This window comes from Glycine soja, chromosome 1 (assembly GCF_004193775.1).
Source record: "Glycine soja cultivar W05 chromosome 1, ASM419377v2, whole genome shotgun sequence".
In the NCBI taxonomy this organism is placed as follows: domain Eukaryota; kingdom Viridiplantae; phylum Streptophyta; class Magnoliopsida; order Fabales; family Fabaceae; genus Glycine; species Glycine soja.
Window position 1 is genome coordinate 1,770,861 of NC_041002.1, and position 15,824 is coordinate 1,786,684.

The following is a 15,824-nucleotide window of genomic DNA, read 5'->3' on the forward strand; positions in this document are numbered from 1 at the left end:
ATCACAATTAATGGGATTTGTAACCTCTGAATCTTTAACGAAAAGTAAATTCAATGCTTGATAGCATCAGTATTATTAGATTTTGGGCTTTTGGCTGGTCGTTAATTCTAATGGATTACTAGCCAGGCTATTAGTTGAATCAGTGAGTTAGTATTAGATGAACAGTATGAACTAATATTTATGTTAAATATATAAAAATATTTACTCAATTTTTTTTATATATAATATACTATTTGTGATATTTTATCTACATGAAATGTCACTAGCTAGCATGATGGCGTAAACGTTTATACCACCAATTACAAAAAAAAAAAAAAAAAAAAATCATATGCGTCTTAGAGTAGATAATATTAATCGCCATGAAGCTAACTTGAAACGACGCTAGCCAATTTGAAAAGACAAAAAAAACAAAAATCTTCACATGCCTTTGAACTTGGAATCTACATGGCGGGTTTAAATTACTTGATTTATGCAACAATTTTTTCCCTTCGTATCATAAAAATTAAATTATAATTTTATTCTCTTAATTTTTTAAATTCATAATTTTATAAATTTATAATTTTGATCCTCCGACATATTATTAATAAATAATTTTAATTTATAGTATCATTACATTAGAATTAATAATCTTTTATTAAATTTTTTAATGATTAATAGTTTCTAATTAATTTAATAACTCTACTAATTATAATTATTAATTAGTAATCGATCACAGGATTTAAATTACTAATTTATAAAAAATAAAAATACTAAAATCATGAATTTAAAAAATTAAGTTGAATCTATTATAAAATAACAAAAATTTTGAATTATGAATGGAGTAATGAATATACTCCAATAAAAAACAAATGGAGCATATTATTAAGCAATAATTACTAATACTGATAAGCAATTAAGTACAAACTAATACTGATCAAGCATAATAGTCATGGCAGTCCCTTCATTTCCTTTATTACTGATCACACATTATACTGAAGATGGTTCACTCACTTCTTCCATACAACTTATGTTACAAACATGTATCAAAGTGGAAGTAAACCAACCATCATAGTATATATATCATACATACACTTGACCACACATACTACTGATCATAATTGTCCCCTTCTTCAATACAATTAATTTTACAAACCTGTAGCAGAATCAAGAGAAAAATAACCATCAGATTATATCATAGATGCACTCATCGTTTATCTTAGGTGGATTTGTCATCAATAGTACAAGAACACTGTCCAGCGCATTCAGCAAAGCCCTTGCCAGAGCCTGCATCAGGGCCTTCAGTCCTGAAAATGACACAACTCCACCCTTCACCACACTTGCAGAATGCTCCACTGCCACTGCTGCTCACAACATCAGGTGGCAAATTCAATTCTTGGGACACTGCTTCGCCCTCACTGCACAAGAATTTGGGAACAGAACGGTGTTCAGTACATTGCAAGTTGCAACACATAATTAGATGCAGCAGCGGTATATTATTTTAAACAAAGAGTTACTACGTTGGAGTATTGGAAAGGACAAACAACTGAAAAGAAGAACAAATAAAATTGACAATTCATTCTAGAGTAGCTATGACTTATGAACAAATTCAAATAATCAATAGTTAATTTATATATGGAATAAAAGTATCTTAGAAAAGAGGTGTGTTAGACGTACATGGTACAGGTGCAATTTTCACCACATTTAACGAAAACTTTGCCAGCATCAGGCCCCTCAGTTTTAGTTATGATGCATGTCCAACCTTCACCCATCTTGCAGAATGCGCTGCCCTTGGCCATGTCCAAGCCCAAGGTTTTATCTGCTTCTGGGACTTCCCTGCAGAAATAGTTGCTAAGCTTAGGGGATAATTTTTCTGGACGATTTTATTCTATGGAATTAATCTTCACCATTCATTTACTTGGAATATAATAAATGACGAAGAGAAGTAACTCCAAAACAATTACTTTTTAGAGACAATTGATGTCTCCTCTCATATTATATATATAAGCTCGCAGTATATATCTATGATATATATCATGGAAGTTTGAAGATGAAACAACAATATCGGCAACACAAGTTATTGAAATTAATTAAAGAAAAATACATGGATGAAATAAAAGGTGAAATATAGGATCGATGGTAACAAAAAATGCAATCAGAATTATAGGAAACCTGAGATTGAGAGACTCCTTCTCTCGTGTGGAAGTCTGGGACTCCATATTCTGTAAATGATAAGAATTTAATTTTTTTGTTGCTCATCATCATTTTGTGTTATACTAAGTATTATATGTATGAGGAATTACTGAGGGAACGAGGTAGAACATTAGAAAGTCAAAAGTATTCTCCACAATCAATAATTGAAGCATGTTTAAGGTTGGGCATTGCTGTCCTTAAACACTTACATTACAAAATATCTACATTCCAGTCTCCATCATTTAAAAAGCAGCCTCCAATTTGTGAACCCTATCTGTATTAGAAAAGAACAAAAATGATACTATTAGTTATATATATTTTACATTATTAAATGAATTATTGAATTTTATGTAAGTTTTATTAAGGTATCCAGCGGCATCCATTTCTCCGAGGCTATCTGTTACTAGGGAAAAGAATTAAAATAATGCAAGCTGTATTTTTTTTAATATATTTTGCATTTGAATGAATTTTATATAATTTTTATTAAAAATATCCCCGGCATTCCATTCTGCAAATCCTTTTTGACTCACCTTTTTAGAAAGAAAAAAACGAAAACAAGGGGGGACACCTGAAAACATTATGGAATGTGTGACTGTTTTAAATTTTGTTTGTTTTTTAAATGAAAATCTATCTCCTCGGGGTTTGGGGTTCAGGCAGAAAAATGGGCCTAGAAGATCCAATGCCCACAGCCCATTTGTAAGTTAGAATGCGGGCTCGAAGGACACGTAGGCCCAAAAGCTACGACTCCCTTCCACCCTTAGTAATAGCACATTAGTATTAATCATCATGCGGATTTGAATCCTTCTCTCCAATATGCATATCCTGCCCTTCCATTTCTGTTTGAAAATATCAAATTATTCTTTTATTATTATAAAACATTTATTTTAAAAGTTATTTTTTATTGTTATGAAATACTTATTCTGAAAGTTATTTTTTATTATTATGGAACACTTATTCCAAAAGACATGATTATTTTTTATTGTCATGGAATACTTATTCTGAAAACTATTTTTATTTATTTTGAAAGTTATTTTTTTTACTTTTATGAAATATCTTTTTTGGAAACTATTTTTTATTATTATAAAATACTTATTCAAATTATTTTTTTATTACTATGAAATACTGGAATATGAAAAGAATAATTTAAGATTTTAAAAAATTTGAGAGATGCAAGATTCAAATTCCATCATCATGTCTACACATTGAGAAAATTTTAGAAACCTATATAACAATCAAGATATTGAACTAAAATTTGATCACTTAAAGCCATAATCAACTCTCACTATTTAATTTAATTTTAAACTTGGCACTTGTTTAGTTAGTTTTGCTTCCCAAAGTTACACAATCTCAAAAAATTTGTCCCCAAATATTTTTTTCACTCATTTTGCCTCCCCCATTAACAAAATGCCATGAATTGTATCCTTCTGCCTACTCACCTTTAATTATTCTCAAGGGTTATGTCAATTTAGATTTTGCATGTTGTCTTATAAAAAAAAAATCTACTATGTATGTTTACATTTGCAGGAGAGGTGGTAAGCTAGCTATTCAAATTAAAGACTATTGTGACTTTATCTACTACAAAAGATGAATGTGTGGTAGCTACTCCAGTATGCAAGTTATTTGGATTCGAAGGTTAATGAATGAGTATTGGCACAAAAAACAAAAGGTTTTTATGTATTGTGACAATCAAAGTATTTTGCACACTACAAAGACTTCAGTCTTTTATTTCAAGACAAGACACATACATGTTCAATATCACTATGTCAAAAATGAAGTATAGGAAAGAATAGACATGCAAAAAAATCACACCAAAGATAACCAACATATGTTATCACAAAGTTAAACAATACAAACAAGTTTTTAAGGTGTTGATCCTCTATGGCCTATAAAAGATGTAAGCAACAAAGAATTGACAAGGTAGACAAATATTTGAAAGGGCATAAAAGTAGCTTTAAGTGAAAGATTGTAATTCCACAAAATAGTAAAACCACTATTGCGGTAGAAAAGTTGAAAAAAAATGTTAAAACTTTGACTAGAAATATGTTGGGCTTGTAAATTGGTTGGAAGGCTAAAATTTTTCAATGGCATTCAATGTTTAAACTCAAATCTTTGACTAGAAATAACAATTCATTTTATCAGCTTTAGCATCCCATCCAAGAGAAAAAAAAATATATTTGACAAATCTAGTGTTTACCTATTTCATAGATAGAAGTGTATTCTCTTAATAAGAGAAAGTATAATTGTTCTCTAGCAGCATTTAGAGAGATGAAATTTTTTCTTCTACTTAGTAAAAACATTTATCTAGTCTTGTTTATAGTTTTTCCTAATCAATTGAAAGCTTCACATTAAAATATTGTGCTTCAGTTTGTAATTTTTTCAGCTCCAATTTTAATTGTAAGATATTATTTTGTCACTTTGATGTTCAAGTCAAGAATAACATTAGTATTATCATTTGAGAAAATATTATATGTACAATAATATTTTTTTTGTTTATCGATCTCTCTCATGTACATCAATTATTATACGTCACAATGATAAAGCAAGATATAGAAAAAAAAATATTGTATAAATTTTATGTATATCACATCTTTAACTATAAAGAGAGCACTCAACAATGCTTATCAAACAAGTAGTCCATGTTCCACTAAATATATATTAGCTACTTCGAAACATTATATGGGTTCATAATTTAATTACTTTGATTTAATTAATAAAATAAACCTCAGTGCTTACTTATGCTAGCTTGTTCTTCTTGTTTATTTTACATGGTAACTCATCTCTGATGAAGTAGTGGGCAACATATATTGCTGTCAGAGTCAAACATTTCTGCTCACAAGACAAGGGTGGAGGGCAAAAGGGCAATCCACTAGACAAGCAGAAGGAGATGGGTGGATCCCATCCCGCAATCTTCGAACTTTCATGTGATCGTCCACTATATATCATACTTTCAATGTCATGTACGGGAATTAAAGTAGCTTCCAATTCCATATTCTTAATGTTAGTGATACATAGCTGAAGTAAGGTAAAGGTAAGTTCCTTCAATTTGAAGCAACAACTTGACGCTTGAGACTATGGTCTTGCTCTTGCATGTGCACCTTCCCTTTCATTTGCACTATTGCGCCTCCTTCTAACAAAACTCTTATCTCCCAAGTCACACATACCCACATACATATATAGGGTCTTCTTACGCGATTAATGTGAATACGAAATGATAATTTTATGTGCTTTCTTTCATATACTACTCTTTATGTTTTCTTCATGATAGTAATTTGAATATTGTATTTCTATAGTTAACAATCCGATCGAGTTGAAAGTAAAAATTTACTATAATGCTCCTTACTATTTAAGAAAGAGTAGCTCGTTAATCTTTCGATGGAAATCACTTAATTAATCTATTGCCAAAATTATGAAGGAGTGGAATAAGTGGCCGCACAAATATGAGGGCCTTTTCGCTTTTTATGCTAGTTTGAAGTTAAGACAAACAAAAGAACGCAAACAAAAATGTATTGAAAAGTATCAGAACATAAGCTACAGTATACAGTGGATGAGATACAAAGCACTTCATAAGAAAAATGCATTTTTTTCGTTCACTACAAAAAAAAAAATACTTATTAACAATTTAATATTAAATTAACCTTCATTGGTAGTATGATTTTTCTCTTTAGAAGTATAAACTATACATATAGGTAGCCTTATCAATCTTATACAATATTATTTAAAGAATGAAATAAATATAATGAAATAAAAATTTCATTCTATCATTTGGGTAGTGAATATATAAAATAGAATTAGTTCTCACTTTTATTTTAATATTATCCTTACTAGCCCCAAACCTAACATTAAGCCTTCAAGCACAACCCAAAGTTCTGTTATATAGGCTATATTAGAGCCAAGACGCTCAATATCCCAAAAATTTGATGTATAACAAAGCATTAAAGACTTAACATGATTTTTTTCATCCAAAAGTTTTTGTGTGCTTTAAGTGTACATCCCACTATTAGACTTACAAAAATAAGATTGAGTATATAAGAAACATACAAAAAGGTTTTCAAACCAAACATCTCAAATGAAGATTCTTGAATAATACATAACATCTACAAATTGATAGATAAAATACATAAACCTCTATGAAGATAAACGAACAAGCTTGACAAAGGTCTTGAAAATTGTGTTGTTATTTTAGAGTATTTCAAAAGCTTCCATATTCCACATTGCTTGGTTTAGCCGGCCTATCTTCAAGTGTTTATATCAAATGTTTTAAGGGGCAGATAAAATAAGAAATAGAAGTGGGTTCACATGTGGACATGATAAAGATAATATAATGCAAATTGTTTGATTCACCCTGAAATAATGGATATTTATTAGCATTAATATACATATCCAAAAGAGTAATGATAACACCTTATATCCTAAGCATATATTTATATATTTGGCATCTTTTTTTTCTCTCTTTTTTTTTATCAAATTATATCACCTAGTATTTACACTTGGATCTCTTTTCTATCTCTTTCACAAGTTGTCAAATAACATAAGAGGGACACACATCTTTAAAAAAACATCAAGCTTTATCTCAAATGACAAAAAGCATGTCAAGTGATATAAATACTTAAACTTGAAGAATTAAAGAGACTGAATCACTTATTTTTCTTTTATCCTTAATTTGAAAGGGCGCACTCATCTAGTTGAGAAACATTCTTTTTTTTCAGCCAAAAAGGATAATATTGTTAATGGCTACCAGAAGTACCTGAGGCAGTTACATGATACTGAGAGTTAGATAATTAAGTCCCCCATGCATTGATATATTCCCTGTATATAGCATCCCTGTGTTGTTGATCTATGAGAAACATTCTTAACAATCATTAACTATCACCGAGTATTATAAAGTAACTCTTCACAAACGTCACTTTCAAAGTAATTATTGTCAATAATTTTAATTATAATACAAAGTATAATAATTAAATAATAGTATTAAAAAAAGTTTACACTATTAATATATTATAATTAAATTCTTGTTGCATCTCATTCTACTCATTCAGACATAACATAATGTTCCAAATTCGGCACATTACTATATCGTAGATTTGTAGCTCAAAAACAATATAAATTTGGTACAATTAATAGTCAGTATCACAATTTATGAAACAAAACAAGTACAATAGTTCTTCCAGCGGCTTTAGATTCACTTTTAAATCAATTCCCACATGCATGTTGCCACTGATTCGGACTCATTAACACAATCATATATACGGTAACCTTCTGTTGTATGAACCACACAGCACAACAATCATGTGATATCACTAAAGAAGGCTTAAAATATAAATAAACAAAAGTTGCTAAAAGCATAAATCATAGAAATCCAATTGGTGGATCAGGATAAATACATACAGATCATGAACAAGCTAGTTGCTAATTACAGCTGCTGAAATTTGAAAGAAAAATTAAATAGTTACACTTGCCAATGGTGCTAAATGTGAAGTTGTGAACAACATAGATGAATGACTTAGACATCCATAAGAGAAAACGGATATGTGTCTTATAACAACGTGAGAACAAGATCAAGGAAGGTGTATAATGGTTGACAGCAAAAGCACACCAGTGGGTCTAATAGTGCGCTTTTCTCAGTTTCTTTCTGAACTTGTACCGGACCAACTTCTGCATGTGCAGTGGGCCACACTGAACACGCTTTAAGGCCCCTCCAATAGCCTAATGGGCCAGGCCCATTCCTATATATACACACATGCGCTTTCCATTCTAAAACCACACACTTTGCAATGGCAACTACTTCTAAGGTAATTCTGAGTAACGTTCTCTTTGTGTTGTTGTGTTTAGGGATTTGCTCTGCTGCTAGAACACTCCTCACAATAGAGGACCATGTGAACTTGCATGGCGCTGTTGGAACTGTTGCCGGTGGTTATGGAGGTGGTGGAGGAAGCGGCGGTGGTGGTGGGGTAGAACATGGTGGAGGTGGATATGGAGAAGGAGCTGGAGGAGGAGAAGGTGCTGGTGCTGGATATGTTGCTGTGGGGGGTGGACACGGTGGCGGTGGAGGAAGCGGTGGTGGCGGCGGTGCTGGTGGTGCTGATGGTGGTGGATATGGAGGAGGGGCTGGTAAAGGGGGTGGTGAAGGATATGGTGGAGGTGGTGCAAATGGTGGTGGAGGTGGAAGTGGAGGAGGAGGAGGTGGTGGTGCAGGGGGTGCTGGTGGTGGTTATGGAGGTGGGGAAGGAAGTGGGGCTGGTGGTGGATACGGTGGAGGGAATGGTGGAGGAGGTGGAGGTGGAAGTGGTGGTGGTGGAGGAGGAGGTGGTGCTGGTGGAGCACATGGTGGTGGATATGGAGGTGGTGAAGGAGCTGGTGGTGGATACGGTGGAGGAAATGGTGGAGGAGGTGGCGGTGGAAGTGGAGGTGGAGGTGGTGGAGGTGCTGGTGGGGCACATGGAGGTGGATATGGTGGTGGTGAAGGTGCTGGACAAGGAGCTGGTGGAGGATATGGTGGTGGAGCAGTTGGTGGTGGTAGCGGCGGCGGCGGCGGCGGCGGCTCTGGTGGTGGAGGTGCACGTGGGGGTGGATATGGAGCTGGTGGTGGGAGTGGTGAAGGTGGTGGCCACGGTGGTGGATACTACCCTTGAGATTAATTGATAAATTACCCAAGAAAATACCCTAGCTAGCTCCTTGTGGCTATAGTAACAATAATAACAAATGTATGGGTACGAGTACGTGGATGGTTAAAACTATTTATGCATTGTATTTTACTTTTTTATTTTTATGTCTTACATATATGTCGAATGGATTGAAGACTTACATCGATGTAAACGTATTAATATAGTAATACATATTTTGCAATATTTTTAGATTCCATGTACTTCATTATGAGTCTCTGTGTGTCGAGAAACCAAGTTATAGAAGTCATATATGATGGAAAACATGCCAACTTAAGAGCTCGTTTTACAAAAGTATGAAATAAAATAATTGATATGATGAAATGAGAAAGAAATTAAAAGAATAGGTTATACGAAGTGTACTGTCAAAAAAAAAAAAAAGAGAGAGAGAGTTTATAAGAAGTGTTGTAGAATTATGTAGCATAAATAATATATCTTAAAAAATTAAAGACGTTTCTACGACGTTGACTCTTTAGACAACATTTTTTTACAAACTTTTAATAAAATTCTACCATAAGAATTAAGAATTCACAGTGATCGACTATCTAAAATAAACTTTTTACGTTATTATTTAATCAAATATTAGACAATTATATTAATAAAGAATTCAATAATAATTTTTATCCAAAAGTTAGCCTTGTTGAATTTAATATCATATGATAATACGGTAACTGTATGATAATTAAAATCTTAAACCAATTGATCCCATAGAAATATAATGCTTGCGAGTAAAGCGTTTATATGACCCTAGAATTTAAGAATAGAGAAGTGCCTGGAATTTATTTTTAAGATTGTTTTTAGCGCACTTTGTTATTGAATAGAATTTATTTGAGAATCATGTGAGTTTAACCCTATTTAACAAGTCACATTATTTATAAGATATAACTTTTTGTACAATAAAAAATATGGAAGGGAAAAAATGTAAGATTATTAATATAATGGAAAGACATAAAGAGAAAACATAAAATAATTAAGATAATATTAATTATATTATTAAAACATAATGTAACAAAGTGATACAGTATAAAAACCTAACTTGCTACAGTATAAATTTGTCTTTACATAGTCAATGAGAAATAAAATAATATTTAAAGATGACTTTTGATAGAAAAACATTATTGGACACTCATTGGTGTAGATGTCTATGGATAGAGAAAAAGATATAAAAGAGATAAGTGGTGATTAATATAATTAAAGATAGTATAACAAGAAAAGAGAAATAAAGATAAATGAGAAGTGTAATGAAGTATTTGTACGTATTGTTTGGATGTCTACAAATGAGAGCTTCTTTTAATGTGTGTTGTATTATATCTAATAAACGTCCGATCATGGAGTTAGTACATGGCTAAGAAGAAGGGCAAGGGATGTCTTTTCTCTTACTGGTGCTACGATAAAGGACGGATGGTTTTCGTGGACAATTGTCCCAACTAACGTTAATTTTTTTAATGTAATTATATATATATATATATATATATATATATATATATATATATATATATATACACACACACACGTGTGTGTAATTATAAATTATCTTCCTAATTTAAAATGCAGTATGAAAAAGTCATTCTATGTTGTAAGTATTATCTCAGAAATTTATGCATAAAATTTCTGATCCATCACTAACTACAATTATGAGATGGGAAATAAATGACCAAAAATGAACACGCTGCTCTGAATTTAGCAAAGGCCTGCCAGGAGGGAGGTTGTCGATTTCATGTGTATATGATGGGATTATACATATGTGATCGGTTGCTGACAACATTAATTATTTACGTATCACATGTGAGTAATAATATTTGAATACCCGCAAATTCTAGAGACTCCACAAATTTGAAACTGATTTTAAAAAAAATACTAATGTAATAAGAAATTAGATTATTGGAACAACAGAATGCAGCATGTACTCAATTTAATATCCTTGCTATATATATAACATATTTATCAGAAGAAATGAGCATCAATTAATTTCAGTTCAAATTTGGCAATAACATCAAACCGGCGCCTTTGAATCTGGCCCAATATTTGATGCTCATACATACCCTTCTTTATTAGTGTAGTGTAACACGTAAGAATCAATAATGACACAGTAAGTAGGAATGTTTGCGCCCGATGGTACTCGATCATTGCAACACACTCACACTGATAAAAAAAAAAAAAAAACATTGCAACAACTGAAATGATTCATTAATTACAAGTTCATAGTAGCTAGGTTTTTCAGCATGAATTCCATTAAGAAAAAATGGAAGCTAGACACATATATTGAAGAACAATAAATAGTGATGAGTGGCGGTGGGAGGCAGCTAGATAGAGGTTTTAGGTATAAAGTTGAAGTTGAAAAAAGAAAAGAAAAAGCGTAGGTTTGTTGGAGTAGCTATTTGTATTTGTAATATTACTATTGCAATTTGCATGCTCAGTCAGATGTGGAATACAGCAGAAGAGCACACACAGAATGAGAATGGTGTGAGCCTAAGTATGAGTGGTTAATTTGAGTGTATCTTTGTATGTTGGCATATTGGGCCACAGTGTGGGGCCATCCATGTGCTTCAACCACTCTTTGCACTCAACGCGGCTTCCCAATCCCTATAAATACCCATCAACCTAACCTAGCTTCTTCACTTCAATCCCATGGCTTCTATACACAGGCTTAATAGTGTTCTTTTCTTTCTACTATTGGCTCTTGGCATTTCTTCTGCCAGAAGGGCCCTTCTCACTCTTGATGGCGGCTATGGTGTAGGCCCTGGCATTGGTGGTGGTTATGGTGGATATGGAGGTGGTAGCGGTGGAGGACAAGGTGGGGGTGTAGGGTATGGTGGTGATCATGGAACTGGATATGGTGGTGGTGGTGGTGGTGGAAGCGGCGGTGGTGCGGGTTATGGTGGTGGTGTAGAGCATGGTGGTGGAGGTGGTTATGGTGGAGGTAAAGGAGGTGGAGCTGGAGGAGGATATGGGGCTGGTGGAGAACATGGTATTGGGTATGGAGGAGGAGGTGGAAGTGGTGCTGGTGGTGGAGGAGCTGGTGGGTATGGTGAAGGAGGAGCACATAGTGGTGGATATGGAAGTGGTGGAGGAGCTGGTGATGGTGGTGGTGCAGGAGGAGAGCATGGTGGTGGTTATGGTGGTGGCCAAGGAGGTGGGGTTGGAGCAGGTGGAGGGTATGGTGATGGTGGAGCACATGGAGGTGGTTATGGTGGCGGCCAAGGAGGTGGAGCAGGTGGAGGGTATGGTGCTGGTGGGGAGCATGGTGGTGGATATGGCGGTGGTGAAGGAGGTGGAGCAGGTGGAGGGTATGGTGCAAGTGGAGAACATGGTGGTGGTTATGGTGGTGGTCAAGGAGGAGGAAGTGGAGGAGGGTATGGTGCTGGTGGAGATCATGGTGCTGCTGGCTATGGTGGTGGAGCTGGAGGTGGAGCTGGTGGAGGCTATGGTGCCGGTGGAGAACATGGCATTGGCTATGGAGGAGGTGGTGGAAGTGGTGGAGGGAGTGGAGGAGGTTATGGTGATGGAGGAGCTCATGGAGGTGGATACGGTGGCGGCGCGGGTGCCGGTGGAGGAGGAGGGTATGGGGCTGGTGGAGCACATGGTGGTGGTTTTGGAGGAGGTGGTGGAAGTGGTGGTGGCCATGGTGGCTATGTTCCCTAAGAACTACTCTTCAATGCACAATAGATGTGCAAGTGTCCCCTTTCGCGTATCAAGAATAATAAGTATGCTATTAATAACAGGATCATAATAATTAATAACGTAACAATCATATCATCACCATTAATTCTAAGCACGTTGTTATCAACTCGTGATTTTTATGTAACAAAAGTATTTCCATAATTATTATTTGCATTATCGTGAAACTACTATCATCTTGTAATTGCTCTTCTGATTATATATATTTGCATAAAAGAAATATGTTTAGAGTTTGAGAAACTCTTTCTGCCTCTCTTTGGTGTAATCAAACTTGAATTTTTAGAAAGAAAAAAAAAAAAAGATTTGTTGACACTAATTTCTAGTCAGTACTGACTACTGAACCCGAATGTTCTTCCGCCAAATCACTCTACCTATTATCATCTTAGTCATTTGTTGGTCATTCTATAGAAATTAAGAAAAGAGTGAACACAACGAATGGTTCTGTTTAGAAAAGGGTTATTAAACTTATTCAAACTAAAAATTGGGTTCAACAATTCATTACGGTATAAATCATTGGTCTGATTATTACCAATTATTTTTAAGTAGAGAATTATACTAATTATCTATTTTGGGTTGTTTAATTTAATTTTCATTTGGAATAAGTTAGACAGTTTCATGGAGAGGAAAAAAATGATGGAGAATTAATTCACAACAGAGAGAAGAGAAAGAAAAAATTATCGCTCCGACTACAAGTACTGTCACAAACAGATATAATTGGTAATATAAAGAAATAGAAAGAGAAAAATAGAAAAAAATAATAATAAGTATTAATAGAGTGTACGATAAGTGAAAATGATCATAAATCTTTGTTCCGGCTTTTAACCTAAAAAATAATTGTACCAAGATTCTTAAATTTCTCTTAATAACATAACAACACTTTATTTTCATAGACATACATTGCGATTATTGGTATGTCTAAAATTCAATATATGATGTAATTAATGCTAATTTCAAAAAAAGTATTGTTATTTTTTATCATTTTTTTAACCGTTTGATAAAAATAGTAGACTTAATAAGGTCATTGATTAAAATTAAAGATTTATTATCATAATAAAAATTATGAAAATGAGACATAAGTATCTTATAATTTTAATATAAATTATTCTTGATTATAACATTATTGTGAATAGGACATTAATAATTTAAATAGATTAATATATATGTAATGTCTTTATTGGATAAAGATTAATATATTTTATTTATTAAATTGTATATATAAATGATGTACATGTGAATATTACCATTGACTCAATTCTCAATTGAAAATTTCTAATAGTTAATATTACCTTGATATGTTAATAAGGAGTTCTCAGGACAAAATATAATAAGTTAGTTTGACATGAGAATATCATAGTAATTAACAAGTTATTTGTTATATTTTAATTTCAGACACCTAATATTTTAGACACTAGTTGAATGAATATTGAATATGATTAAATACTTGCAAAACTAATGATTAATCAAGAAGGAATCTATCAATTCTAAACAATGAGTTTGAGTTTTACTGTAGAATCAAGACATTGGTAAGGGCAATTAAATGAAAGAAGAAAAGAGTTTTTGAAATCATTCATTGATTAAATATAATGTGTTAAAAGTGAGTAATATCATATTCTAGAGTTAACCTTGAGTTCTAAACAATGCAAGAAAATGTTATATTATTCTTTCATTGGTTCTTAAGAGTAAAAAATGTTATTTCATGTTATCCAAATGCTAAGAATTGTTGCTAGATGCCTATCCTAATTAGTAAATTAATTATGATTAATTACGATCAGTTTAGTATTGAACCAGCAGTCACACACAAATGAATGTTACAATCTTTGCAACAAAAAAAAAAGATAATTTATTTGATAATTAAATTAGAGAATTTAGTTTAATCAAATAAATGTTTTAGTGAAATATTATTATATTATTTGCTAGCACTAAGAATATTATTAATATAAACAAAAAATATTATGTTATAAATGTGAAAGTTTTCCATAAAATAAGATTATATTATTACACATCAGATTATTTATTGTAACTAGTCATGTAACTATTTGAGAATTATCTTTGTCTATAATAGGAAGCTTTTTAAGATAAAAAGATAGGAGATAATTTTTATTTTTCAAATATAAAAATAAAGAGATATAAAATTATTTTAAATAAAATCTCTCCTTTTTAAAAAAGACTTAAATTCATATTTATTTATAGTTATGAATAGAAACATATAACTGAGAACAAAATGTACTAGACACAATCTGAAAAAGTTCAAGAAAATTTACTCTTTAGAGTTTCACTTATTAAAAAATTAATAACAAAAATTAGTCTAATTCTTGTGGTGTGGGTATATGTAGAGTAGAAAATTTTTCTTACTTCAAAAATGTATATCCGTATATACAAATCTATTTTTTTTCTATTTATTATTATTGTATATTTTTTAATGTAAAATAAATCATAATTTTCTAGTACAAGTATTAAAAACACTTTTATGTAACTATTAATTATTGTGATTGTTAAAATTCTTAAGATTTTAATCAATTAAAAATGATATTAACATCACTTTTAAAATAATTATTATAAAATCAAATAATCTTATGATATATGCATCATAATTTATGATTAACAATGTAAATGTGTAAAAGACTTACGCTTTCATGACATATATCTGAAAATAGTATCCGATGGAACACTCTGCTCATTATTTCTGTCGGTTTAGGTTCTAACACCCTTGACCGGTAATTGTCAAGCCTCTGGTGGTGTATATAATCTGTGCGTAACTAGTGCTTTCCTAACGAACAAAGTGCTGTTTTTGTCATCCAATATATTCTCCTCACTTATTAGTATCCTTTGATTCCTCTGAAACTGTCATTTGAGGCTTAGACAGTGCCAATTCTGCAGAAATGCTTTCGCCGTTATGACTCATCTGCCTGCTTTTGATCATGTCAACCCTTCCATCATCATTCATCATGAAAATGTTGCATGGTATCTTTTTGGCATAGAAATCTTTGTTCCTTTTATGAGATCTGTTCCATATACCATTTTTTCATGAATTACAATCCTCCTCATCACCAAACATGAAATAACTAACAGTAACATTTCATTCAAAAAGACTACACAACATTAAATGGTTCCTGGGGAGATAATTTTCCATGATTCCTTCATTGAACCAGTTCTTACCTCGCCTTTATTTACATTGACAGTAGCTGTTAAACGTGTCATTTATCGAGGGAAGTTATTGTGTTTTAAATTTAATAACTATTGCTATTATTCGTAAAAGGAAACTTAGTTATGATTCTCTTGAATTTAAACCCATTGGATTTGATAAAGGGTTTAATAGGC

At 32.4% G+C, this 15,824-nt stretch overlaps 3 protein-coding genes across 3 annotated transcripts; 2 read left to right on the top strand and 1 right to left on the bottom strand.

The window, feature by feature from the left end:
• Nucleotides 1–910: 910 nt before the first annotated feature.
• LOC114408794 lies at nt 911–2,312 on the bottom strand. Its single transcript, XM_028371965.1, has 3 exons — nt 2,149–2,312; nt 1,654–1,812; nt 911–1,394 (listed from the first exon to the last, which is right to left on the bottom strand). Exons 1-3 carry the CDS (start codon nt 2,193–2,195, stop codon nt 1,196–1,198), a joined length of 405 nt encoding a protein of 134 aa, XP_028227766.1. The 5' UTR covers nt 2,196–2,312; the 3' UTR covers nt 911–1,195.
• Nucleotides 2,313–7,909: 5,597 nt separating this feature from the next.
• On the top strand, nt 7,910–9,022 carry LOC114408802 (glycine-rich cell wall structural protein 1.0-like). Its single transcript, XM_028371974.1, has one exon. The coding sequence runs from the start codon at nt 7,941–7,943 to the stop codon at nt 8,796–8,798; it is 858 nt and encodes a 285-aa protein (XP_028227775.1). The 5' UTR covers nt 7,910–7,940; the 3' UTR covers nt 8,799–9,022.
• Nucleotides 9,023–11,456: 2,434 nt separating this feature from the next.
• Nucleotides 11,457–12,470, top strand: LOC114406280 (glycine-rich cell wall structural protein 1.8-like). Its single transcript, XM_028368952.1, has one exon. The coding sequence runs from the start codon at nt 11,457–11,459 to the stop codon at nt 12,468–12,470; it is 1,014 nt and encodes a 337-aa protein (XP_028224753.1).
• The last annotated feature ends 3,354 nt before the right edge of the window (nt 12,471–15,824 follow it).